The sequence below is a fragment of the Hordeum vulgare genome, chromosome 3H (genome assembly GCF_904849725.1).
Source record: "Hordeum vulgare subsp. vulgare chromosome 3H, MorexV3_pseudomolecules_assembly, whole genome shotgun sequence".
Taxonomy (NCBI): Eukaryota; Viridiplantae; Streptophyta; class Magnoliopsida; order Poales; family Poaceae; genus Hordeum; species Hordeum vulgare.
In genome coordinates this window covers 592,763,024-592,787,882 of record NC_058520.1, presented here as the reverse complement: position 1 = coordinate 592,787,882, position 24,859 = coordinate 592,763,024, and the positions used below count along the sequence as shown (strand labels likewise).

The window sequence follows — 24,859 nt, the reverse complement described above, 5'->3', positions numbered from 1 at the left end:
GTACCATTCTTTATAGACCTTGTTAATAATATTTTTCTACTCTCTCTGCTTGTAAATATATGTTTTTTTAAAAGATTACACTACAATAAATATGCAGTAAAATGAATGAATACACACCATAAAATATATTTATATACATTCATATGTATTCCCTCCGTCCGAATATATTTGTCCTAGAAATGAATGTATCTAGATTTATTTTAGTTATAGATACGTCTATTATATTCATTTCTAGAACAAGTATTTCCGAACGAAGGGAGTACTTTATATTGATTTTTCAAAAAAAAACTTATATTTAGAAATGTAGGAAGTAGGTTTTTATTCGAAACACTCATAAGTGTGTTACGATGGAGAGTTGGAGACAGAGAGCGTGCACCCAGCTAGTTGTTCATCACCTGCCTGCCCTCGTCTTAATCCTGGCCTTGAAGCCGTTCTTCATGTGGAGAATAATGGAGATCTTGGGCTCCACGACGTGCCCCGGCACGGCCTCCACCTCGAAGTTCCTCACCACGGCGGCCGCCACGGCCTTGAGCTGCACGAACGCCATGTCCTTGCCGAGGCAGGTCCGCGGCCCGGCGTTGAAGGAGGCGAACCTGTACGACGGCACGTACCGCGGCTTGCCGTCCTCCCCGATCCACCGCTCCGGCCGGAACTCCCGGCAGTCCTTGCCCCACACGGCCTCCATCCTCCCCATCGCGTACAGCGACACGATGATCTTGTCCCCCGGCCGCACCTCGTGCCCGCTCGGCAGCATCTCGGCGGCGGCCACGCCCTTGTGCTCCATCGGCACCGGCGGGTACAGCCGGAGCGACTCGCACAGGGCAGCGTGCAGGTACACCAGCCGGCCGAGCTCGTCCGGGTCGTAGGTCACCATGCCGTCCGGGGTGGTGGTGGCGGTGGTCTTGATGGTGTCGAGCTCTGCGAGGATCTTGGCCTCCACGCGCGGGTTCGTGGTGAGGAGGTAGAAGAACCAGGACAGCGCCGAGCCGGTCGTGTCGCGGCCGGCGATCATGAGGTTCATGGTCGTGTCGCGGAGGAAGACGTCGACGACCGCACCGGCATCGTCGTTGCCGTCGTCGTCGATGTAGGAGGAGAGCAGGTCCGCCGACTCCTCGATCCCGCCTCTGGCTTTCACCGCCTCCCGCCGCTTGGCGATCGTGTCGCCGATGAACCGGTCGATGTCGCGCCAGGCCAGCCCCATCTTTCGCTCGTGCCCAACCCCGAGCCACCGCACCAGCTTCCACCATGACAGCGGGAGCACGTTGCGGATGAGGAGCACGTCCATGGCATCGTCGATGGCGCGCGCGAACGGCACCTCCGGGAAACCGACGGCCAGGCAGCCTGGGTCGACGCCAAGAACCAACGTGGCAGTGGTGTCGAACGTGAGCCTGAGGAACACGTCCTGCAGGTCGCACTCGCCAGAGCCGACGGCGGCGACGCGGGCGAGCAGCGGGAGCAGGCCACTCTCGACCTTCCGGTGGCTGCAGTGGAACACAAAGGCCCGGAACCGGGGCCCAGACATGAGCAGCTGCGCCTTGGCTCGCTGGCGGCGCCAGGAGTCGCCGTCGGTGTTGAAGATGCCGCCGCCGAAGATGTCCATGATCTGGGCGAACTCGGGGCCCTTGGGGTAGTTGGGGAAGTTGGAGGTGAAGACGTGGCGGACGTTGGCCGGGTCGGCGGTGAAGAAGAGCTGCATCCCCGAGCGCGGCGGGCCGGCGAGGCGGAAGTTGAGCGTGCTGGCGGCGAGGACGGAGGTGACCCAGTCGTGGAGGCGCGGCAGGTTGCCGAAGAGCGCCGGGAGCATGCCCACCAGCGGCCAGTCCAGCGGTAGCGCTGGGTTCTTCCTCTTGGACCTCATGTGGAAGTAGTAGTAAAAGATGGTGAAGCAGAGCAAGCCGAGCGAGAGCTCGAGGAAGGAGACGGACGCCATTATCTGCAGCTCTTGCACCGTTGCACCGTCACCTAATCGGGCAGGACCGAATTGGTCGAGTTAATTGCATGACACTACCACACTTGGACATCATGTAACCGATTGGTATCAATAGTCATTTTTTTTACGTGTCAGTACCATCTCTGCAATACGATCTGACAGCCGTATAACACGTACTGACCATGTATCTAACGTAACGGGCCCGCATGGCAGTCGTGACGAACCGGTTCGGTCGGGGTTTAGGCTCGCTCGCGGTCCATCCTGGTTGACCGAGCCGTTCCCCTCCTTCCCCCTTCTTCTCTCCTGGAGTCTGACCCCCTCTCGTCGCCGAACCTCGTCGGCCGGAGTTCTCCGTCGGCCGACACCACCTCCAGCGCGCCATGGTTTATGAGGATGAAAGTAGCAACGAGCTATCGAGCCTGGACATCAGCTCCTCCTCCGACGGCATGATGTACCGGGTAATTTTAGAGCTAGGGTTAGGTTTAGTGCTTCTATTTCTTGGGGATTTATTTCTGTTTTTTGGTTATTTCTTTAGATCCCTGGTAGCATCGACGACGAAGACTACATGGGCATCGAGAACTCTGCCCTGGATGTTTGCTTGGAGCATGGACTGCCGCCTGAGCGTCGCGTAGCATTCGAAGGATTTGAGACAGGCAGGAGGTTTTTGGTTTGTGCTCAGCCAGTAAGATGCATGAAGTTGGTTTAGTTTTTTTGTACATGCTGGTATTGCTCAGCCAATCATGTTATATGGAGTTTGTTTATTGCTGATATTGTTGATATTGTTTCTGATTCCACTATAGTCATTGTTAGATGCAGCATAGTTAATAATTGTTTTTGTTATGTGTCATTGTTCCTGATCCAACCATAGTCATTGTTTATTACAAATGGGCAAGTGTTCTCAGATTGTTTAATAGTAAAGATAGAGCTTAGCTCCAGGATTCTGGCTTAGTTGGAAGTACTTCTACAATTGCTGGTATTTTTTATTGATTCTAAACATGGAGCTTAGGTCAAATACTCTGGCTTAGTTGGAAGTACTTCTACAATTGCTGGTATTTTTTATTGATTCTAAACATGGAGCTTAGGTCAAATACTCTGGCTTAGTTGGAACTGCTGGTATTTTTTACTAGTAGTGAAACTAGTGGAAGTAGTGGTCAGTACTTCTGCAATTGTTGTTATTTAAAAAGGGGGTCAGTAGTGGTCAGGACTGCTAAAGATGCAGCTTAGTTCCAATTGCTACTATTTTCTTACATGTGTTTTCTGTATTGTAGCCACCTCAAAACTATGGTTTTGTTGGGTGGGTAGACCAAGAGTGGCCTCCCACAATGCAAAATGCATTGTTGAAACTTTGGGAAATGTTGGAAGACAGTAGGAGTGGTAGGAGGGATGATAATTTGGAGAATTCACTGAAAATTCACCACCTGACAGAGGAGAAAAGAAATCTTGATGCAAACTATGACAAACTAGTAGAAGATGTGAATCAACTACTCAGTACCCAGCAGGAGAGGGTCATGGATTTGAGCTATATGAAGGTGAATGCCCATGGTGCAGAGAGCTCTAGTTCTGTTGTGTCTGTCATGCAGTCTGAGATTGATAAGAAAGAGGCAGAGATAATGGAAGTTAAAGGGAAGTATTCAGTGCTTATGAACCTTGCAGAATCTCAAGGCAGGGTCATTAGGACCCAGAAGGCAAATCATTTGAAGGAGAAGGAGAAGTTAAGTGAAGAGAACTACAATTTAAAGGTTCAGGTTGATAAACTGACAAAATCTGAGGACAAACTTAATGATGACATTGTGGTGCTCAACCTTCACATTGATGGTCTGAAGAAAGGAATTCAGAATCTCATTAAACGCAGGGATGAGCTGAAGCTTCAGATTGCTGATCAGTTGAAGGCATTGGAGAAGAACGAAGAGAAAGTTGAAGATGATCAGGGACATTTTGGATGGATGAGCTGATCAGATGAAGATGAAGTCCACTATGCTATGTTCTTTAATGCATGTTGTAATGTTGAACTGCACTATGTTCTTTAATGCATGTTGAACTCCACTCTGTGATGGTAGGGCAAGTGTGCTCCAGCCTCATTTTCTTAATAGCAAAGGTCTTCTCCCCTTTGATAACTGCAGCAACAATGCAAAACTGGCAATGATCTTGCTTACAACAAGCAATGATCCTTTGGTCTGAGTTTCTGTGATACCTAAAGTCGCTGGCCTGTGTGTTGTGCAAGCTCAACAAAGCTTCTCTGAATTGATGTTGATTCTTAAAGCACATGTACAAACATAACTGCTGATGTGGATGTTCAAGTGTGTCATTGTACCAGATCCTTGCTTTCCTTTTCTTGGCCCTACTCTTCCTCCCTTTAGGTAGCACAAATGAGGGTAGCTCATGTCCATCATCATCATCCTCAAACAACAACCAATCATCTTCTTCATCTGCTGAAGGAATGAAATCAGGTATCACCTCCTCTAACACACTAGAATGTGACCTAGTAGTGGGTCCTTTCCTAACTTGAAGTTTCTTCCTCCTTTTTGGAGATTTTTGCATTGGAGGCTCTTCTCTTCCAAAAACATCCTCATCTTCCTGCTCAAACAAATCTTCAACATCAGTGTCACCCTCATAATGTAATAGTTCCTCATCTGAATTTTCATCTGACTCTTCTGATTGATCTACATCTTCTTCATCCTCTCCTAAGTGTGAGCTGTTATCTGAATTGTTATCACTTTCATATGCATCACTACTATTATGTGACTGTTCAAACAATGGCTCTTCCTCCAGATTGTCCTTTCTGAAGTTTATGCTCTCTTGGGTGCAAAAGGCAGTAGGCTTAACTACACCTTGTGGATCAACACAAAGAACTGCAGGCTCACTAAGATCATAAAGAACAGGTGGTTGATAAACTATTGGTGCTAATTTATCCTGTTCAGTTGGTGCACTTGCTGCTAAATAAATTGTTGTTGCCCTCACTAGCAAGTTGAGAACTAAACTGTGTTTATATTCCTTTTTTAGTTCCTGCAGTTTCATGTTTGTGTCAATCAAATCTAAGCCCTGCTCTCTGTCCTCTCCTATTCCTAAATTCCTCATGTGGTATAACTCATCTGACAAATAAAAACCTTGTGTTTGCAACACTGCATATAGGTTCAGAAATGTAACATCTGAGCTACATAGCTTCATATCAAGGTTTGGCTGAGAATCAAAGTGAATCCTCAGTTCCCAAACATCATCATTCAAACTGCATATAGGTTCAGAAATGTAACATTCAGATAAGCAAACTCATAACCATAAATATTCAGATAAGCACACAACCTCTACCATTTTAAATGGCACCATTTCTGTTTTGTACACTACTAAGCATACTTTCTGTTTTGTACACTACTAAGCATCATTTCTGTTTTGTACACTACTAAGCAAAAAATTGGCAACACATTGCTTCCTGAGACAATGAAACAAAATTGCATTCTATCTCTCGGGCTACTATGTCTCTAATCCTCCTCTAACACACAACCTCTACCATTGATACAACATCATCTACCATTGATACAACATCCTGTACCATTGATACAACCCAAAAAAAGAAATAAATTCAGAGAAGCAAAGAGAGGGATAGAGTAGAGGCACTTACATCACGCCGCCACCAGCACCACTGGTCCAGTGATGGCTACTTCTAGGGTTGGCCACCCAGATCTCTGCCATCTTGACCCTGTGCTCCATGGACACCGGCGCCTCCTCCTCCAAATCCTCGTCATCGCCGGAGGAGCCGCCATCCTCCACAGCCAGACCTACGTGGTCATCTACCCCGAGGCCGGGGAGATCTCCGTACCCGCCCGCAACATCATCGCCGCCGGGAGTCGCCGTGGTCATCGTCGGCGAGCCGCACAGAGAGGGAGAGGGGAAGAGCAAACCTAGGGTTCGAGCAAAGCTTCGTCCGGTTCGACCAGGTTCGACAATGTTGGTCCGGTTCGACCAGCTACCACAGAGTGACCGAGCCGGTACGAGTAAGCAGCCGTGGAGACTGCCATGCGGGCCCGTTACGTCAGATACATGGTCAGTACGTGTTATACGGCTGTCAGATCGTATTGCAACAATTAGTCTACGAGATGGTACTGACACGCAAAAAAAATGACTATTGGTACCAATCGGTTACATGGTGCCCAAGTGTGGTAGTGCCCTGCAATTAACTCGAATTGGTTATGTAGAGTTGGAAGAGTGTGCCAAGTGCCAACGTCCAATCCACAACATCCAATAGAGACACTTTCACATCCCCCTGTTCCTGTAGCAGAGGAGATCGAGAAGAGAGATTTCCGCACCAAAACCCGGCCGGCGAGCGTGGTCGCGCCTCCCCTCCGTCGGCTGCTTCGACGAGGGTGATCCCGACGTCTTGTGCCCGGTCTATAGGTAGGTTAAGGGCAGTGGCGGAGGTAAAGGGTGTCCAGGATGGGTCATGATCAATAATGTTAGACCTACAAAGACTTATAAAGATTTTCTTAACCTTCCAAACTAATTATCTCTCTCTCCCTCCTGATTTTGAATGGGGTGGGGCCCCTCATCCCCTATTACCAATCACAATGTTTTACGTTATATTGTATGTAAAAAAATTATGTTAACCTTTGTAGATGTAGCATTGCTCGGTCATGACTCATCCTGAGATTTGAAAAATGTTTTCATACCATTCTAAGAAGGTCAAAAGAATAATATGTACTTATTATACAGTTGCAATTTTGCGCATCCTACCTAGTGGGCTCGGTCCGCCACTGGTTAAGGGTAAGTCTGTACAGGGGCGACGCCGGGTTGGGGGCTGTGTCTCGTCGCCATTTTGATCTTTTGGGACTCTGTCCACCTCGAGCTCGTCATCTTGGACGGGATCGACAGGCCACCGCCGTAGATTCCTGCAGCTCGTTGGGCGGTGAGATTAGGTGATGCTTGGCCAGCGAGCGCGGCGACAGGCTTGGTGTGCTTGGGTTTGGTCGAGGAGGAGGCGTCTTTAACCAAATCAGGACTTTTGGTTCCTCTACTTCGTCTGTACCAAGTCGACACGTTCTCAAGTGTCGACGAGAAGTTGTTGTAGTCTTGTACAGGAGAGCTTCGACCGGTGCTGGTCACATGGATGGTGGACATGACGGTTGGCAAGAGATTTTGTGGCCCAATGCTCGGATGGTGGCTCGTGGCTGCAGTTTTGAATATTCTCCTTCGACTTGGTCGGACGGAGGTGCTGGAGCTAGGCCTAAGGTGCACGGGGATGATCCCCGGTTGAAGCATCACAGCGTCAACACCTCACCGTTCGTGACGGGGTTCATATTCGATTCATAAAGCCGTTTCCAGGAATGGTGTATCCTCGATCAAGGGTTTGTTGGTTATTTGCAATTTCCTCCGGCGTTCGTCTCGACGGCGGCTGCGGTCGACAACAGGATATGGTTTCATTTACGGATTGCTCCCTTGGGGACCTCATTGTATTTTCTTTCTTTCTTTGGGGGGGGGGGGTCTTTTCGCATGTGTGTTGGGACACTAGTGGTCTCTCGGGTCTCTCGAGGATGTTGCTTCTATGCTACATTTGTATCCGTTTCTGGATAAGGTTTAAGACTACTCATTGTGGACAGAGACGAATTTAGGGGGGCGAGGGGGGCTAGACCCCCTAACAAATTGATTATTCTACTATGATTGTGGCCAAAACAATTTACTTCATATGAACTTTGCTCCCTCTATGCATAAATGTTGGCTCCTTCTGTGATTGTGGAGAGTAGTTTAGATTAATAACATATTATAGTCTATGTTACTATCTTCATAATGGGGAGTAACATATGTTGGTGTCATGCAACACTTTATTTATTAGTCTGTAGACTCATATAATACTTCCTCCGTCACGGTTTATAAGGTGTGCTTGGAATTCTCTGTGAAATGGACTGGAAAATAGCATTCACACTATGCATGCATGTAGAAGTAGTACAACGAAATACTAATTAGCTGTTAGGAGTAAATACAATGCGCCTTAGATCTTGTCTATTGTAAAAATGCAATGCGCCTTATACCTTGTCTATTGTAAAAATACAAGGGAGTATTAATATTTGTGATGTTTCTCGTAATGTGAGTAACTAACTATGTTACCCAATTCATTTTTTCTTTAGTAAATCATTGTCACATAGATAACTTTTTTGAATTGTATTCCCTCCGTAAACTAATATAAGAGCGTTTAGATCGCTATTTTAATTATCTAAACACTTTTATATTAATTGCAGAGAAAGTACCATTAATGTTGGAGTTACTTTTACTATAAATAGTTTAATGCAGTTTTCTCACCCCAAAAAATAAAAAGTGCCAACATCCATGTAGCACGCGACGGGCGGCACATCGTCCCCGTCGCCCGGATCACCCGTACATCGAAAGAATTGAATGCGGCCCATCACAACAGGGAGGGGACAGGTGATCAATTTTGTTACGTGTGTCATCAATTCTGTTGCTGCACGTGAATGCAGTGATCGCGTTTTGGCTCACACAAGGATTTATTCTCATACACATTTTTTTCAACGGCCCCGGCCACTTTCGTGCTACTCCCTGTGAGAGATGCCTTTACATCACCAAGTATTTCGGCTTTTTATATCTTTCTAGAGGCCACACATTACTATCACTGTCAAAACATGTGTGTATAGCTTCGGCTGCAGTTGTTTTAACGGAGGCGCAAAAAACATGCGGGCTGCATAAGTGGTTTAGCACGCGAGACGAAACGGCATCGTGTGTCTGTTCCCGCACACTGCACATGCACTCGAGCGTCCGCGCCGTACCTTCTTCGGTCGTGCTGCTTTCGCATCGCTTGCGCCGTCGCCTGCGAATTTGCCCGATGGACGGCCGCACTGACACCCCCCTTACCCCTTCCTACACTCGTGACCCATCCTCGTACGTCGCCGCCTGCGCAAACCCTAATGCAGGGAGCTTTGGATTCGCCTCCACTGGTGCTCTTCCAAGCACCGGTCTCTCGCCCGGCCTTTTCATGGCGCCGTAGAGGACCTCGGCAGCAGGTGTCGTCGCGGCAGTGCCTGCCGTGAAGCCACGTGCCCCCCTCTCGAAGCTCTGAAATGCAGCGGTGGCGAAGGCGGGCAAGGTGTCCGGGAAGAATAACAAAGCGGCAGATGCCTCCTCTAGGCTACCGAAGAAGAAACTTGCAGGGCGTGCGATGGATGCAGCGGCGACCGAAGCGTCGGCGAGCTCGTTTGTTGCGCCGGTGCGCACAACGTGTTCAATGAAATGCCCACAAGGTATGACTTCGCCCACTTCTTTGTGTTGTTGTTTTTACGTGAATGGATACATATGTATACAAGATGGCAAGGAACCAAGATGCGGCAGCTGAGGAGAGGAGGCTGGCGGCCGAGGATAGGAAGGTGGCATTGGAGGAGAAGAAATTGGTCATGGAGGAGCGAACTAGATTGTTGGAATCGGAGAATTACTTGGTCTTCATGGACACATTTACCCTCGATGAGAAGCAAAAGGAGCACGTCAATATTGCCCGTGAAGAAGTCTTGATTCAAAAAAGAGCCATGGCCATGGTAAGCATGGGACCTACTATGGGAGGCATGTGTGACATGGGTGACATGGGAGGCATGGCTATCATGGGAGCCATAGATGGCTTCAGAGCTACCATGGGCGGCATGGGGGGCATGAAAGGCATGTGTGGCTTCGGAGCTAGCATGGCGGCATGGAAGGTATGGGTGGCTTTGGAGCTATCATGAGAGACATGAGTTTTTGCGTCTCTCATGGAAGACATGGGAACACCTCCGGATGACATGGGTAGACGCATGTCTTCCGATGTGCCTCACATACCTTCGCATGATGTCGTTGGAGATCTTGTCAACACCTTCCGAGCTCCCCATGATGATACGATGCGACACAATGAAGAGGAGGAGGAAGAATCGTCTTCAGATGAGGATCAAGAATCGAAGTAAGAGAAGGACAAAGATGAGGATGCGGCATGATTGTTGATGTGCCATTTGTTTGTGTGAACTTTTATGTCATGCACTTGTTGGGTGATTCTGAACTTGGTTGGATGATGATGTGATGTGACATGATTTTAAACTTGTATGTCGTGAACTTGGTTGGGTGATTTAAAACTATGCTATGTCTTGTTTTAATGTTTAAAATATCATCATATTGTTTTTAAAATGAACATATTGCAAGTGCCGACTGTGCACATTGTAGTTTAACGCACTACATGTTGCGCGTCTCTTGAAGATGCTCTTAATACAAGCTACACTTCATGCTCGCCTGTAGGCAGGAAAATATGGGTCGGCCCCAACAGACTTGTGTATACATCAGCGCCGCACATCTACGTAACAATTTGTCTCAAAAAAATCTACTTAACAGTTTTGTTTTCTTTTTTTCTTTTTTCTTTTAAAATAGTCCAAATATATATTTCAAACATTACGTTAGTTATTTCTTTTTGAAAATTATCACACATTTAAAAAATTGTTCATGCAATATACTCCCTTCGTTTTCTAAGTATAAGTCTTTTAGATATTTCAGTAAAGACTACATATGATGTAAAATGAGTGAATCTATACTTTAAAATATGTTCATATACATTCATGTATAGTCCGTAATGGAATCTCTAAAAAGACTTTTATTTAGGAACAAGGGAACTTAAAAGGTTCATGCAACTCTTAAGAAATGTTTGTAGAATTAAAAAAATAATAGTTGGAACGTTTCAAAAATGCTTACATGTTCAACAAAATGAACATGACATATAAAAATGTTCATAAAATGTCCAAAAATGCTTCATACCATTTAGAAAATATATATATTACATTTTAAAAGTACTACAGGTTTTGCCAATTTTTTCATGAAATTAAAAGCAAATGTTTATACAATAAAGAAATGATCACAAAGTTTAAATGTAAAAATTATCTTTCAAAAAATGCTTCAACGAATATTTGCAAAATATTTAGCATATGTTACTGTTATTATTATCAAAAATAATTATTTAAAAAAATATTAATCATGGATAAAAAAATCATGTATACTAACAATGTGAAATGTTTGAAAAAATAGACGTCAGTTGCTTATAATAAAAAGTGAAGCATGTATTTGAAAATGTTAAACATGTATAAAAATTATTCCTGGTGTATACAAAAATGTACCATATGTGAAGTATGTGAAAATGTGTTAAAAATAAAGAATTAAAATATAAAAGGAAAAAGGAAGAAGAAAGGAACAGATAAAATCAAAATTTTAAAAAAGGAAGAAAACCGATGCAAATAGTAAGAAAAAAGATAAAAAATCAAATAAGAAATTTGCGCATATCAAGACAAACTTGGTCAGCCCAGTAGCAGGATGCCACAGGTGAGATAAAACGAGCGTCTGTGAGTGTAGTAATTGGGTCGTCAAGTCCACGTAATTTCCTTTGTGGCTAACCATTTAAATGCGGCATGATGGTATTCCTGTAAGAAATTCGAAAGGAGAAGAAAAAGGAATAACAACCGCGAATGAAAATGTGAATGCAAATACCCATTTAAATGTGAATGCTCACAGTTATAACTAGTAACAACTACTCCATTCGTTTTCAAATATAAGTCTTTTAAGCGATTTCATTAGGTATCTACATACAAAGTATTCTATTAATGAAACCTCTAAAAAAACTTGTATTTAAAAACGAAGAGACTATCCAATAGTTTCGTTGTACCTAAATACTTGTTCTTAGGGATAACTCGTATAAGTTCTACTCCCTCCGTTCCTAAATATAAGTCTTTGAAGAGGTTTTACAATAAGTCTACATACGGATGTATATGGTCATATTTTAGAATGTACATTCATTCATTTTACATCGTATGTAGTCACTTAGTGAAATTTCTCCCTATCTCTCTCTAATAATAAAGCAAATACAGTTTCTGGTCGTCCGTCTTAAAAATTACCCCTAAAGTTTGCATAAATTATCCACATGCCACCGGTAAGTAATAGAAAACGTTTCATAAAGCAAAAAATCTTGGACTGGGCCGGCCCATGTAAAAACGTCCTATATTACGCTCTGCATGTTGGGAGAATATCCAACACAGCGTATAGGCCGGCCCATGCACAGACGCCTGCTTTTAGTTCCATTTATTTATGTAAAAACGTCTTATATTACGCTTTGCACGCTGGAAGAATATTCAACACACCGTATGAGCCAGCCCATGCACAGACGCCTGCTTTTAGTTCTATTTATTTATTTATTTTCAGTTCCGTTTTAATTTTTATTTTTAATAATTTAGAACTTTAAATAATCTTTAAAATTTTAATAAACTAAAAATTACACATCAACACATTTCAAAAATTAAAATGTTTGTGACTTCAAAAACTGCTCGGAGTTTTGTAAAAAATGCTCGCATATACAATAAAATATTTGCAATTTTAGAAAAATATTTGTATAATAAGAAAAGGCCATGATCTCAAATACAATTCAATGTATTAAAAATTATTAAAGGCATTTAAAAAAATGCTTTCTAATTCAAACTATGTTAATGCATTTAAAAAATATCCTAATATTTTAAATATAGCTAATACCTGTTTTGATAGTTTCTTTTTTTTATTTTAAATTTTCCGTTCCATTTTTGTTTATTTCTAATTTAAATAATTTAGAGTTACAAAAACTTTTGCATACTAAAAAATAGGAATTTTGAATTAAAATGCTGACGAATTTTTATTTTGAATTAAAAATAGGATTAAAAAAACGCCGGATTTTTATATATATTTTTGCAAATTCCAAAACAATGTCCATGAATTTAATAAATATATTACTGATTTACAAAAATGTTTGTTCATTCAGAAAACTTCATGCGTTTCAAAAAATGTTTGTGAATTTAAAATAAAATCCTCCAACATCAAAAATTATGTTCGTCTCTCATTGAATTGGTCGCCAATTCAAAAGAAAAATATTTAAACCCGTTCGAAATATAAAAAATATTCATGATTTTTAGTAAATGTTTGTAAATTGTAAAAAAATGTTCTCAATTTTAAAATTGTTCTCATATTTGTAAAATTGTTCACGAAAGATCTAATGTATGTAGTTAAATATTAATGCTTCTAAGTCTATGTGACAATATACCTGTATGAATTTTGAAGAATTAACTATTGGATGCATCGGATTATTATTGTATGTTTTCTAAAAAAAATCTTGAAATTCAGAATAAATTTTGAGTTACCAAGATTTTTAAAAATGTAAAGATTGCTTCAACTTGTGAATAAATTTAAAAGAAGAAACATTTTCTTGAATTTGTGTACAAAATTTCTAAATCAAGCGATGATATGTGAACATAATGTGTTCATCATCATTGGAGATTATGTTTTTTTTCTTCCGTGGCAACGCACGGGCCATTTTGCTAGTCTTCCTAATAATAAAGCAAATAGGGTTTCTGGTCGTCCGTCGTGGCATTTTTACAAAAAAATCCCTGTTGTTTTGGGTATTTAACCCGCAGTCCTAATTTAAGTGGCTGAACTGAGAAAATGTTTCGTTCTTACAAAAAGGACCCTGCACTTTTTAATATTGAACCAGCGGGAGTCGAAACCACATGCCCCCAGGTCGTCTCCCCAGGGAGACTCGGGCGACGGCGCATCTCGCGTGCGCAACGACCTCCCCCCCCTCTCCTCCTTCCCTCGTTGTCGCGTGCGGCCCGTGTTAGAGCATATATCTCCATATGTGGTTTTGGTAATTGATGACAATTCCTATGGACTAATGGTTGCCTTAAGTTATATTTATAGGATTTGTCCATAGGCACTTCTTGAAGTCCATGTGTCGGGTTCAAGGAGTTTATACGATGACCAAGATATTATTCAAGGTATTATCCAAAGAATGGTCATAGAACACTAGGTTGATCAAGATCTCAGACAAAGAGTAAATCAAGATGATCAACACACAAAGCGTATAAGATGTACCGAGAGGGATGAAGTGATCCCATGGTATGGTAAGCATTGTCCATTACGTGTTTGTGTACTAACCCATGGTCTTTGTGAGACTCCTGTGTGGGGATTAGGTGTGCTTTCATTGGGCTTGCGTCAAAAGGAAGATCTCATACAACCCATGAAAGATGACGTCAAGTGGTGATCGTCATCAAGATTGTGGTGTGCAAGTTCAAGTGGATCATCACGAATATATCATTGAAACTATTGTCAATGATCATGTGCTGATAAGGACAATCTCATGTGCTAACAAGGACAAGATCAAGATAAGCATTCCTAAGCACTACATGCTTGATTCTTGTGGATGTTCACATGGTGGACAAATGAAGATGTATACATAAGCTAGGCTTTCCGCATTGTGTATGGGAAAGCTACTTGAAGACTTCATCATGTCTTGCTTTCAACTTGAGCCAAGAAGGAACAACAACATCAAGCTCAGGTGAAAGGGGCTAACTCAAAGGTATCAGTTCCTTTGACGTTAGTTGTGCGGAGTGATGATCAGTGAATAAAAGTATACACTCAAGTATGGATCCTCAGTACTCTTTTATGATTCTTGAGTCCTTACGGATCCCGCACTATTAAGAGGGGATCATAGGTTTTGCGATGAACTTGCTCAAACTACATCATCACTTTCTGCTCAGACCACATCTCCACTGTTTTGTTGTTTTATGAAAACAGAACCAGTGCCTCGGACATCCGGCTTTCTCCGGACGTCCGAGGACCGGAGGACCGACTAGTTCGGAAATCCGGAATCCTATACCAGAGAAATCAGAGCCATATAACTCGGACTTCCGGCTCCCCCCGGACGTTCGAGGCCCGGATGTTCGGCCAAGACCCGGAAATCCGGAAGTCTGCCCCAGTAGAGGTTGAGTTCTATATCTCGGAAATCCGGCTCCCTCCGGACGTCCGGCCAAGATCCGGAAATCCGGAGGTCAACACTAGTAGAATGTGTGCACTATATCTCGGAAATCCGGCTCCCTCCATATGTCCGAGCGCCGGATGTCCGACACCCATCGGAAATCCGGAAGCCACCACCAGTAGAACTTGTGATGTATAACACGGACTTCCAGGCCACTCCGGACGTCCGTATGCTGATGAATTCAAATATGTTCAGCCGTATCTACAAGCCTCGTACGACCGACCCCTGTCGGACGTCCGGTCGTTGTTTAATTCAAAATAGTTTCAGTCGTATCTACTGGCCTCGGACGACCGACCCCTGTCGGACGTCCAACCCCTCGCGGACGCCCGGACTTCCGACTACTGTCGAACGTCCAGACCCTGTGTGACTTAAAGTGTCCCCAACGGCTCTTTTTCTCTCCCCACTATAAATACCCCCTCCCACTTCGTGAGAGGGTTGCCCAACACAGCCTTATCCTCATAAGAACACATTTCCACCTCACACACATTTGCTCACTCCAAATCTTAGATCCCAACAGCATTTGTGAGCCCCTTTGAGAGTTGTTCCAATCAAAAGATAGATCTTCTCCCTCTCCTTCTCTCAACCCAAGCTATTTGTGATTTGAGCAAGTTTTGAGCATTCCCCGTGATCTTGTTACTCTTGGAGGTTGGAGACTCCTAGGCGGTAGGAGTTCTTCGGAGAGGAATCAATCCGTGTGATTTCCCCCGGAAAAAGTTTGTGAGGGTTTGGAAGCCACCTCAAAGGCTTACCACTAGTGGTTGAGAAACGCCTTCGTGGTGTTATCTCAAAGGGAGAATAGGGTGAGCCTTCGTGGCGTTGGTGTGCCTTCATGGTAACATCCACCTCTCTAACGGTGACTAGCTTCCCTCCAAGGAAGTTGTGACGCCCTCGGCATAATCGTACGCTAATCATACACGCAAATGCGTACGATCAAACCCAAGGACTCACGAGGAGATATCACAACACAACTCTCGACACAAATAAAATAACATCAGCTTCATATTACAAGCCAGGGGCCTCGAGGGCTAGAATACGGAAGCTCGATAAACACACGAGTCAGCGGAAGCAACAAATATCTGAGTACAGACATAAAACATGGGGTGCCTTAGAGAAGGCTAGCACAAAAGATACAACGATCGAACGAGGCGAGGCCTCCTGCCTGGGAACCTCCTAACTACTCCTGATCATCAGCGGCCTCCACGTAGTAGTAGGCACCGTCGGGGTAGCAGTCGTCGGTGGCGGGGACCTCCATCTCCTGGGCTTCATCATCTGGTCGCAGCAAACGGATCAAGGGAACAAGGGGGAGCAAAGCAGCGGTGAGTACTCATCCAAAGTACTCGCAAGTCTTACATCAGAACTATTCTAATTATGCACCAGTATCAAAGAAGGGGGGGTTATATGTGGACTGACTGCAGCAATGCGAGAATAGAGAGAGAAGGCCTAGTCCTATCGAAGACTAGCATCTTCAGGGTCTTGCAGCAATAGACGAGAGTAGAACAGGGGGTAACACATAATAGTCATATTGTTGCAGCAATATTAAAGTGAGGTCACGCCTAAAGATCCTCCCTCGACTCCCTGCGAGGAAGCAATCCCGAGGCAAACTAATTCCAGTTAAGTAACAATTGTAGTTGTAGAAGATCGGGGCACGACTCCAAGTCGTCCTGTAACCGTGGACACGGCTATCCGAATAGTTAATTTTCATCCCTGCAGGGGTGCACCACATGTCCCGTCACGCTCGATAACACTCTGGCCGGACATACTTTTCTGGGTCCTGCCCGGCCTCGGAATATCGACACGTCGCAGCCCCACCTAAGACTAATCAGAGAGGCCAGCCCGCCGGTCTAAATCCTAAGCACAAAGGGTTCGTGGGCCCAGTTCCCCTTCACGCTCCTGCACGTGGCGTGGGCGGCCGACGTCAGTCCTAGAATCCCTTAATCACAAGCGCGATGCATCTCGGGACCACTCGGGCGTGCGCCGCTACATTGCTGGCATCTGAAAAGCTTCGGCTGATACCGCAACGCCGAGTACCCATAATTCTTCCCGCGTAGCCGGTTAGTGCGAAAAGGTCTCCGACCAACCCAGATCAAATACCCAAATCCATTAGCATTTTAATTAGGCCAGCAACACAGTCTCGCGGGAATCCACCCGTCTTACAACTAATCACCAATGATCCCAGTAACATGGTCGAGTAACTGTGTGGTTGTAACATCGGGGGGAATCCGAGGTATCACCCTCATTGGATTCCGAACGATGTACCCGTCAAGGTGGACTTAGAGGAATCACCCTCGGGGGTCCCACACTTGAGGGGTTGTACGACAGAGGCATCATCGGGAATGGTGAAAGAGGAATCACCCTCGATAACCACGACCGACTAGCTATACTACAGAGATATCATCAGGAGTACTTAGCGAGGTGTCACCCTCGGTACCCGATAGTATCCCTATAGCGTCGTACAACGAAGGGGGGTGGATGTGCTGTGTCGGGTCTGGCTCGTCGATCAGAGATCGAGATTTGACAACAAGCGGGGCAACTGAGCTACGGGGTCAGAGGGGATGACTGCTCCACCTATACTAAGCATATTAAAGGTACAGGACTGAAAGTAGCAGTTCATCAAAAACAGGCTATGCATCAGATATAGGAGCTAACTACAACAGTAGCAAAATACTAATGCAAGGAGTAGGAAGAAAGACATAGGCGATATAGGAATGATCAAGGGGAGTTTGCTTGCCTTGCTGCTCTGCGGCAAAGGACTGATCGGTAGGGTCGTAGATGTACCCGGCAACAGCGTCAGTCTCGGGGTCTACCGGTAAGAAGAGGGGGAAGAAACAATAAATAATAGCACCGATGCAACACAAAGCATGACATGAAAAGATGCAGGCTAGACATGAGCTAACGCAGCAACATCCGTCATAGACGGGTCGGAAGAATATCTGATGATATTTTCCGGGTCTCGGGCTACTACCGGTTATACTGGAAACGATGGAAAAGTTTCATGTTTGCTATGCTAGGGACGCGTGACAGATGAACACACCGTGCATCCGGGTTCGTCTCGCTTTGCTGATCAACTTTCATATTGAAAATATTTTGATCTGACTTACGGATTATTTTATATTAATTTTCAAAGTTTTATTAATTATTTAGGAATTAAAAACAGATTTAAAAGATTTAATAAAATCCTATTATGACATCATCGCGATGTCATGCTGACATCAACATTTGACCGGTCAACTGACCAGCGGGTCCCGAACGTCATAGGCACAAGTTTTAATATCGATTAAATATTGATTTATCAGATTAATTTAGTGAGGGACCCGCGTGTCATTCTCTAATTATGTTAATTAATTATTCTAATTAACAGATTAACTTATATATTTATTTAACTAATTCATTAACTCATTAATTAATTATTATATCTATTTATTTATTTATTTAAGAAAAACATTATTTTTATAATTTATATTAACTCTCGCGTGGGGCCTCCCTGTCATAGACAGCGGGTGCATTGGCCCCACCGGTAAGTGACCCTAGGCCATTTACACATTTTAATCACAAATAAATAACCATACAAATGTTGTATCTCTCCACATGCCTATATACGCAAACACATACATAATACGGGTATCGAATACATACATACATACATACGGAATACAACATTTGATTTTATTTCTTTTCTCTCAAAAGCTCTCAACACTCATCTCTCTCTCTGTTAAGAGACAGAGAACTCTCTCTGCTAACACAACCTAGAGGAACCAAACACTCAAATCCTCCTACCGGAGTCCACCGTCGACGGATCGAGGCCCCGTTTGCCGGAACGGAACCGGGACGTCGAGGAGAACGACAAGGTGGGAGGAGCCCGAGGAGGGGCTCACCGACGGTGACGTGACGGCCCGGTGAAGCCGGAGTTTGCACGAAGGTGAAGGTGACGACGGTGACGCGGTTCCGGTGAAGACGGGCGTGCCGGGGAGGAGGAGCCGGCCGGAGGTTCGCCGAGAGGGGCCCCGGTGAGGAGGGCCCCCGGGATGGAACCGCCGACGGGGAGGGGCTCGGCCGGCGGGGCTCCCGGGGTCGGTCTCCAGGGGGGGTGCCGTGGTGGGAGAACAAGGGGCCTCGGCCGGCGGGGTGGAGGCCGAGGGTGGTGCTGCTGGCCGGCGCGGTGGAGGGGGGGCTCGCCGGCCGGGAGAGGGGAGGGGCCGCCGGGGGAGGAGGAGGCCGTGAGGGGGGGCGCCGGCGGGAGGAGGAGGCCGTGAGGGGGGGCCGCCGGCGGGAGGAGGAGGCCGTGAGGGGGTGGCCGCCGGCGGGAGGAGGAGGCCGTGAGGGGGGCGTGCCGGCGGGAGGAGGAGGCCGTGGGGGCTCGCCGGCCGGGAGGAGGGATCTGGGGGCGACGGGAGTTACGGGAGAGGAGGGCGAGGCGACGTGGGAGAGGAGGGGGATCTGGCGTCGTGGGAGGGAGAGATGTGTCGGTGGGGTGGGGGAGAGGACCGAGAGAGGGGGCTCTCGTGGGGGAGGGTTACGGGAGAGAGAGAGAGCGTGGGTGGGTGGGGCCCCCCACGAGGGGGAGGCTGGCGGCGCCCAGGGGGGAGGGAGCGAGAGGGGCTCCCTCGCCGGGGGGGGAGGCGCTAGGGTTTGGAGTGGGCTGGCCAGTTGGGCCTTTTGGTCCAGCTCGGCCAGGGGGTGGGGGTTGCCCTTTTTTAATTTTATTTTGTTGCTTTGTTTCTTTTTTCTTTCTTTCCTATTTATTTTACTAACTGATTTTTCTTTTTAAATACTTTCTTTTATTATACTTTCTTTTACAATTTATTATACATACTTTTAATTCTCTCTTTCATATACATATCCTTTTAATATTTATAATGAACTTATAAAGTACTTTTCTTTTGTTTTGTTTTTCAAATTTTGAATCCGGATAGGCTTGAATCAACGCGGGTCTGAGATGGAAATTCGATGACGTGGCATCATTAGCGGTTGATCACTGTAGCTTAATTACAATAATTACTGTTGCAAAAGTCGAGGATGTCACAATTCTCCCCTACTAACAAGAATTCTCGTCCCGAGAATTAAGAGGTAGAGGGAAAAAGCCCGGGGTATTCATCACGAAGATGATCCTCGCGTTCCCAAGTGGCTTCATCCATAGAATGATTTGACCACTGCACCTTAAGGAACTTGGTGACCTTGGGACGAGTCTTACGTTCAGCTTGGTCGAGAATGCGGACCGGATGCTCTTTATAAGAGAGGTCTTGTTGTAGCTCAAGCATATCGTGATCCACTGCTCGAATAGGGTCCTTGAAGCAGCGACGGAGCTGAGAAAACATGGAAGACATCGTGAACCTGAGAAAGGTTCGCCGACAGTTCCAATTGATAAGCCACTCTTCCACGCCTTTCGAGAACAGTGAAAGGACCAATATAACGAGGAGCTAACTTGCCCTTGATTCCGAAACGGTGTGCACCTCTCATTGGTGTGACACGAAGATAAGCCTTTTCGCCAGGTTGATAGACCATATCTTGATGATGACGGTCATACTGGCTGTTCTGACGAGACTGAGCAGCCTTCAGATTCTCATCAATAATGTGAACTTGATCTTCAACATGTTGGGTAACATCTGGACCACAGAGTGATCGGTACTTTGAACGGTGGCTCGGGAATTTCATACGAAGCCAAGTATAAGGGATACCTTGGAATCAAAGATGTACAGGAGAGTCAGGTTTCAATCCTGTGGAACTTTGGGTTATGGGTCCACCATGTGGCCCGAAAGTAGGCTGAGGGATGACATACTATATGGTCTTGGTAGCAAGACATGTCAGAGGGTAACCTGTCAATAATGTTGGTAACAACGTCAGTACCAAGGGCGGGGAACGAATAGAACCATTTTCCTGCTCGTTGAAACGAGGCGGACCAATAGGCAAGGCTCTCGTCCACCGGTGGCTACCGGAATGTTATCCATAATAGTAGCAGGGTCTTACCGACAGAGTCGTAAACCAAGAATTTTACCTAAGCAGGGAATTAACACTACTTAGATAAGTTATGCCACAATAAAAATCAAACAGACCAATGGGAGGGAAAATGTGTTCACACACACACAAGTATTAGAGTATACCATTCCCGAGGAAATCATAGAGTATGGTATACATGATAGGTCATCCAGCACATAACCATCTTGGTAAAGAGACAAGAAGAATCAACATGTTTATCCATACCATGCGGTTTGGATAATTGATCAGGAACAATTTAGCATCGCGCTTCCAATGTTCCTGTTGAAATTTAAATTACCACATCCGTGCTTTGGGGTAGTATCGACATGGTCATCAGATAAAGGTTGGACTTATGGGTATACAAGAGGAACCAGGAGGGACAACTTATAAAGCTAAGTCATACAATTTCCTCATGGTAGAATGGCGAACCTTACATATGGAAGGATTTATAACAATAGGTCCTCCGACCCAGTGTGCCAGACAAGACATCACTGTAGCGGTTTTCCTAAAGACCAAAGTTATAATTACTGGGAAATGTTCCAACCATCATATCTGCCAGAGAATTAGATCTGATTGGTGCCGGGACACCTCACACTCAAGATGACTGAGAAGAAAAATGAAGACGCAAGGTTCTCATGATATGAACTACACAAGCAATTCTTGAATCAAGAGTTTGATTTAATACATATGAACACAATGTCAAGACATTCGTGCCCACATAGAATTTGTACGTCAAAATGTAACTGGGTTCTCATTTGGACACCATCATCGAGGATAACAAGGCTCCATGTGTAAGTATGGATTAGCTCTTATGAAAGAACTTCTTTTCCTCGATCAAATCAGTCAGTAGCTTGACGTACTAAGAGAAATTATATGGAGTGAGGATAGCAAATCTTCAAAACATATAACACTTAGCACATGCGTGAATGATTTGGTATTTCACGAGAGGAAGCGAAACAAAACTTTCCATATTCACGGCGGAAAGAGTGCACGTGAACTTTGGGAAATACACTCCTACTATCCACATATTCTTCATGAGCTAGGCACAAGGATAATGATTTCAAGAGCTTCATCGTGGTACATAGAGGAGTTGAGGGTGTGGCTGATAGGCTCAATAGCAATCCCTTAAGGTTTTACCAGTGTTGAACTTCCAAAATTTATAATATTAAGGAGATAGCATTTGTCAAATCAAATGGTATAATGTCGTATGCTCGAGGGAATAACGACAATTAAACATTGGTCGAAGGGTGCACTCGGAAATACGGGTTGAGTAGCACAACCAATGCTAAAATGATGAGTCAACACCCAACACACCAAGAAGGAAACAATCAGTTGTTAACCTCAAGGGGATAGGGTTGACAGAAGTATGGGAACCACACATCAGAGTTCATTTGTCGGTATACCGGTTAGAAACAACGCGGGACCAAGAAATGAATGGTGACGGCAAGAAGTATTACTATATCAAGAATTCTTAATACGCGTGCAATTTTCACGACATTCTTGACATACCAGATAGTAATACTCCAAGGTAGAAGATAACATAAGCTGGATAGTGAGTAACACAAAGGACAACACAAAACATGAACACGTTTGTGTTGGAGGGAAAGCAACACGGGTGTCGATGATAATACAAATCATCGAGGGAAAGGGATGGTATTTCTCAACATGCATTCAATTGTTACCCTCCAAGAGCTCCGAATGCTGAGGGTGATCACGACACATTTGTCGAGAAATTTCATGAAGATGTAATCGTTTAGCGACGACATCAAGCAAGGGAATGATGAAGCAAGAGGTTGTCGGAAACACAGATAAGACTGCTCGCTTAGAATTGAGATTGCCTTTCAAGACAACCAACATGAGGTGGAAAGCTCGATGCAAGCTTAACGCACAGTTGGAATTGTGTTCGAGGGATGAAGGTTATAAATAGCATGATCGAGCTCCAACAAGACGATGATGACATGGCTTAACAGCTTGGAATGACAAGATCGAGTACAAACTCGTAAACAAGGAAGATTACTAAACATTGTTGAATCACAATGCGTATTCGATTCAGATATCGATGTACTCGCGTGTCCAACAACTCAAACACGAGGCAACTGGAATTAAGGAAAATATCATAGTTGATGAGGAGCTCACAAGAAGTTCCATAGCTCCGCGATATCCTCGAGCTACAAGGAATTATACTCGGAGGTAGATCAACTTTACGGTTTGGACCGGCGTGTCGATCTGAAGAAGACAAGTACTTTAACTCGTCCGAGAATGAAATCAAGGTACGACAACATGGTCGGAACCACGACTGCAAAGGACAAGGTCACAGATCCCATATTTGAACTACAGAATGAATTGATTATTTATACGAGAAGTTTCTATGATAGGATCAACGTCGTTTCCATGGGCATGAACACAATGTTCAAGGTCGACTCCCACTTCATCAATGCATCACCTGCCATTTATTCCTTGCCTTTGATCAAGTTTTAGCTTTAAAAGAACATTTGGCAAAACACCAGAAGAGCAAGACTTGTGAAAACTCTTCAGGTCATATTGATTAAGGAAGGCACATGTCCAACCCATCGGGGCATCTTAGGAACATATACCACAAACTTCAAGAGTAACTAACACATGCTTGAAGGGCATGGCTGACAATTCGTATGGTACAACTTATCAAAGGGAGAAGACACAATTTACCAATGGCATCATGTGTCAGGGGAAGCAATCACAAGAATTTTCTAAAGCAAAGGATGCCGTCGGATAATAACTCAAATGAGTCTGACAATCCACAAATGATCTGATGTGAGTAACGGTACTCAATCAGAGGGATATAGGATGCAATGCATCGTGTTAATAGAACATCTGAAAAATATCGATACTTAACTACCAAAGGAATTAAGATTTCTAGATTGGTGTATCATAATAAGATGCTCCGGTCAAATACAAGTAAGCTGAATGAATTTAGATGGACAACCACCACAGTTGATTTGTCGAGAACCAGCTCTGTCTGCAAGGACGTATGCGCCGGAAGATAATTCATCCCTGCAGGGGTGCACCACATGTCCCGTCACGCTCGATAACACTCTGGCCGGACATACTTTTCTGGGTCCTGCCCGGCCTCGGAATATCGACACGTCGCAGCCCCACCTAAGACTAATCAGAGAGGCCAGCCCGCCGGTCTAAATCCTAAGCACAAAGGGTTCGTGGGCCCAGTTCCCCTTCACGCTCCTGCACGTGGCGTGGGCGGCCGACGTCAGTCCTAGAATCCCTTAATCACAAGCGCGATGCATCTCGGGACCACTCGGGCGTGCGCCGCTACATTGCTGGCATCTGAAAAGCTTCGGCTGATACCGCAACGCCGAGTACCCATAATTCTTCCCGCGTAGCCGGTTAGTGCGAAAAGGTCTCCGACCAACCCAGATCAAATACCCAAATCCATTAGCATTTTAATTAGGCCAGCAACACAGTCTCGCGGGAATCCACCCGTCTTACAACTAATCACCAATGATCCCAGTAACATGGTCGAGTAACTGTGTGGTTGTAACATCGGGGGTAATCCGAGGTATCACCCTCATTGGATTCCGAACGATGTACCCGTCAAGGTGGACTTAGAGGAATCACCCTCGGGGGTCCCACACTTGAGGGGTTGTACGACAGAGGCATCATCGGGAATGGTGAAAGAGGAATCACCCTCGATAACCATGACCGACTAGCTATACTACAGAGATATCATCAGGAGTACTTAGCGAGGTGTCACCCTCGGTACCCGATAGTATCCCTATAGCGTCGTACAACGAAGGGGGGTGGATGTGCTGTGTCGGGTCTGGCTCGTCGATCAGAGATCGAGATTTGACAACAAGCGGGGCAACTGAGCTACGGGGTCAGAGGGGATGACTGCTCCACCTATACTAAGCATATTAAAGGTACAGGACTGAAAGTAGCAGTTCATCAAAAACAGGCTATGCATCAGATATAGGAGCTAACTACAACAGTAGCAAAATACTAATGCAAGCAGTAGGAAGAAAGACATAGGCGATATAGGAATGATCAAGGGGAGTTTGCTTGCCTTGCTGCTCTGCGGCAAAGAACTGATCGGTAGGGTCGTAGATGTACCCGGCAGCAGCGTCAGTCTCGGGGTCTACCGGTAAGAA

At 45.1% G+C, this 24,859-nt stretch overlaps 1 protein-coding gene across 1 annotated transcript; it reads right to left on the bottom strand.

Annotated features, from left to right (window-relative positions):
- Positions 1-281: 281 nt before the first annotated feature.
- LOC123440910 (noroxomaritidine synthase 2-like) lies at positions 282-1,948 on the bottom strand. The gene has a single exon (XM_045117450.1). The coding sequence runs from the start codon at positions 1,928-1,930 to the stop codon at positions 392-394; it is 1,539 nt and encodes a 512-aa protein (XP_044973385.1). The 5' UTR covers positions 1,931-1,948; the 3' UTR covers positions 282-391.
- Positions 1,949-24,859: the final 22,911 nt, after the last annotated feature.

Coding starts and splice junctions, on each gene's coding strand:
- LOC123440910 (XM_045117450.1), bottom strand. CDS start 1,930: ATGGCGTCCGTCTCCTTCCTCGAGCTCTCGCTCGGCTTGCTCTGCTTC.